Source organism: Kryptolebias marmoratus, linkage group LG18, assembly GCF_001649575.2.
Source record: "Kryptolebias marmoratus isolate JLee-2015 linkage group LG18, ASM164957v2, whole genome shotgun sequence".
Lineage (NCBI taxonomy): Eukaryota > Metazoa > Chordata > Actinopteri > Cyprinodontiformes > Rivulidae > Kryptolebias > Kryptolebias marmoratus.
This window is the reverse complement of record NC_051447.1, coordinates 17,288,041-17,291,116: the sequence shown is the minus strand read 5'-3', so window position 1 is coordinate 17,291,116 and position 3,076 is coordinate 17,288,041. Positions and strand designations below refer to the sequence as shown.

The following is a 3,076-nucleotide window of genomic DNA, read 5'->3' as shown; positions in this document are numbered from 1 at the left end:
CATATTAGCTTTTTCTGCTCCGTGTCGGACTTCTTGAACCAAATCACAGACGTCCCCCTGGTTTTGGTAAAAGTCTTTCTTCTTGGGCTGCCTGCTAGCTGTCTCTACTTGTTGCGACCCCGGGTTTGATGCTTCCTGCGTCTCCATCTTTCAGCACTTATGGTGAAAACACGGCGCCGCACAGAAAGCCGCTGTCGTAAAGCAGCATCATGTCGCAAAACGGAGGTTCTTCGCAAAATGGTTATTTTTTCTTATTATTTATCACTTATATAAACTGAATGTCTGCAAAGTGACAACACTAATACATTCGTCGTAGCCTACGTTATGAAATATTTACATGAATCATTGATACAATTATGATAGAAACGATAGAAGTAAATATATCACGATGGACACTTTTCTATCGTCCCCATGATATGTATCGTTATATCGCCCAGCACTACAAAGATGGATGAGTTTAAGTAACTGAGCCCGTTTATGTTGCCAACAATTAGCACGTTAGGTGTTCAGATTGCTCCGTCTGATGAGGTCAGTTTGCTACCAGGGGCAGTTGTCTCAAACAACACGGCCCACGGGATCATGGGAGAAGTCAAACTCCACCACGTTAAGGTGGCGATTCTCCGGCTGAAGTGAGGGTGGCCGGGCTTAGCCTTACAGATGAGGCGGGGAGCTCGGAGTAGACTCGTCTGATTAGGATGCCTCCGGGGCGCCTCTTTCTGGAGGGTTTCCAGACATGTCCGTCTGGGAGGAGCCCTCAGGGCAAACCTAGAACTCGTCCTCTCTGCTCCGGGAACATCTTTAGATCCTCCCAGCAGGAGCTGGAGATCGTCCCCGGGGAGACGGATGTCGGGTATCCCTCCTCGACCTGTTGCCTTGGCGACCTCACCACGGATAAAAGGGGAGGAAAGAGGAGGGTGTTTAAGTACTTTCAGAAGTGTGCAAGAGAGGTGGAGGAAAAGAAAATGAACAGAAAAGATTGAAGAGGAGGATGGGGTGAGATGTAGGCAGGTGAAAGAAGACAAAGTTTTGTTCCTTCATGCTCTGCTCTGGTTTTCTGCCTGAATATTCCTGTGCCGTTAAGCTAATATGGTGTTTTTTCCTCCTCAGTACAAAGTCTTGTCAGTCCTGCCAGGAAGTGGGATGGGCATCTCTATAGCCACTCCTTCCACTCAGAAGGTACTGAAGGATTCCTTGAAAAAAGTAGTTTAAAATGGCAGAATTGAGTCCGGACGATAACCCACTCGCCGTGTCTCCTCCAGCCGTTGGTGTTTGGTGCCATGATCCACAGAGACGAGGCGTTTGAGACGATCTTCACTCAGTACATGAAGATCGTGACCACCTCTAAACCGCCGGCCAGCGCCGAGCTGTAGACTGCCAACGCTCCTCCACACAGTGGGGGGCTGAAAACGGAGGCGCTCCTCCTCCTCCTCCCTGCGGTGACGGGCGCCATGCCCCGGCTCCGGCAGGCGAACCCGAGGGGATCCCGACGCAGGACCGAGAATCAGTTTTTATCAATCAGAGGGGCTGCGGAGGAGCTGGTTCTCCTCGCAGACCTCACAGACCAACGGACTTGCTGGATTACTCGTCTCTGTGTTTGCATGTGTGAGTGTGTGTGTGTGTGTGTGTGTGTGTGTTTCTTGTTTGTTTTGTTTTGTTTCCCACCGGAGTGAAGTTCAGGGAAGACTTAAAGAAGCTCTCCACCTGGAAATGAGACGATTATCATAAAGGAAAAGAATGCATTCAGGAACAGATCTGTAAACTGAAACCGTCCATTTTAGTTTATTTTTAATGTGTGTATTTAACTGTGAAAATGCCTTTTTGTTAGTTTCAGCCTCGTCGGCTTTTGAGCAGAAAACGTTCAGCCTCTGCTCCTGTGTTTGGTGTGCATACGGTCTGTGAAATGTGACGTGAACTTCTGCCTTTTTTAATTTTAATTTTCTCGTTTCGTTCTGATACAAAGAGCCTTTTTTTTTATTTATTTATTTTTTTTAGATGCGTAGCTGCTGGTTGTATCCAAGATAAGAGCACAACACTGACTGCCATTTAGATACAGTTAGGGGGGGAAAAAACACACATTTTCATATTTAAACTAGGGTTGGACGAATATGTCAGCCTGCTGTAGGGTTTACTGCTCAGGAAAGATCACAAAACAAGAAAAAAAGACGAGATAAAATTAAAAAAAGAGACGCTGATGTCTATCAGATTTAGGCAGCTGTGTAAGTAAAGGACTAAAAACAAGCTCTCACCCCGGGCTCCTTAAAGGCTGAATTTGAATCGGTTTGTTCCGATTCCTGCCTGAAGTTTCTGACCATCTTTCCTCTGAGATCTCCTCCTCGCCTTGGACTGTTGCTGCTCCGCGGCCCGATTTCAGACACCTTTCCTGCAGGTAGTGACAATAAGAGCACCGTGTTAGAGGAGAACCACAGCGTAATGAAGCCCAGATCCGGAGTGACGTCTAAAAACAAACCCGGCTGACGAAGGAAAGATTTTAGCCCAACCCTAGTTTAAACCTCATGGCAGGCTGTGTGTAGTTTTAAATTTTTTTTTTTTCCCCAAATTTCTGGCATTCTTTCCGCACTTTACCTGAATTTTTAACTGTAATTGTTGTGATTTCTCCCGGTTTTAAACGCTTCGTCTTATCCTGAGCTGGTCTCAGTGCGACAAAACCCAACAGTCCGCCTGGAAAAAAAAAAAGAAAATCTGGCAGTATTTAAGAATCCAAGATGGGAACCTGCTTTTCAAGGCAGGAAAATCGGATCCGGAGTTAGGAAACGAGGATAAGCTGCAGTAACATGCCGAATTTACTTCCTGTCTTTCAGGTCGTCTGTATGTTTCCTTCGCTGAAGCGTCGCCGTTCTCCCAAACAAAGCTGGATCTTTGCTCTTTGCAGAACGGCTCGACGTGTAGAAACTTAATGCCAAACCACATCAGACACTTTACTGTGTTCCCAGAGAGATCCCAGCTGCACAAGCTTCCTTTTTGTTTGTCTCGTCCAAAACACTGTTTAAAGGGGAAACCTTGACATTTGCTTTGATACTGCTTTTAAAAAAAAAGCAGAATTGAACTGAGTGACCTC

At 46.2% G+C, this 3,076-nt stretch overlaps 1 protein-coding gene across 3 annotated transcripts in view; it reads left to right on the top strand.

Annotated features, from left to right (window-relative positions):
* gramd4a (GRAM domain containing 4a) overlaps positions 1–2,706 on the top strand; it is a 45,314-nt gene extending 42,608 nt beyond the window's left edge. For 2 of the 3 annotated variants that reach the window (XM_017429937.3, XM_037981284.1), the window contains 2 exons: positions 1,108–1,176; positions 1,260–1,370. In XM_017429937.3, the coding sequence (XP_017285426.1) occupies positions 1,108–1,176; positions 1,260–1,370 (180 nt within the window). Of the gene's footprint in view, positions 1–1,107; positions 1,177–1,259 lie in introns of all 3 variants that reach the window. The other variant, XM_037981283.1, reaches the window with a different exon arrangement.
* The last annotated feature ends 370 nt before the right edge of the window (positions 2,707–3,076 follow it).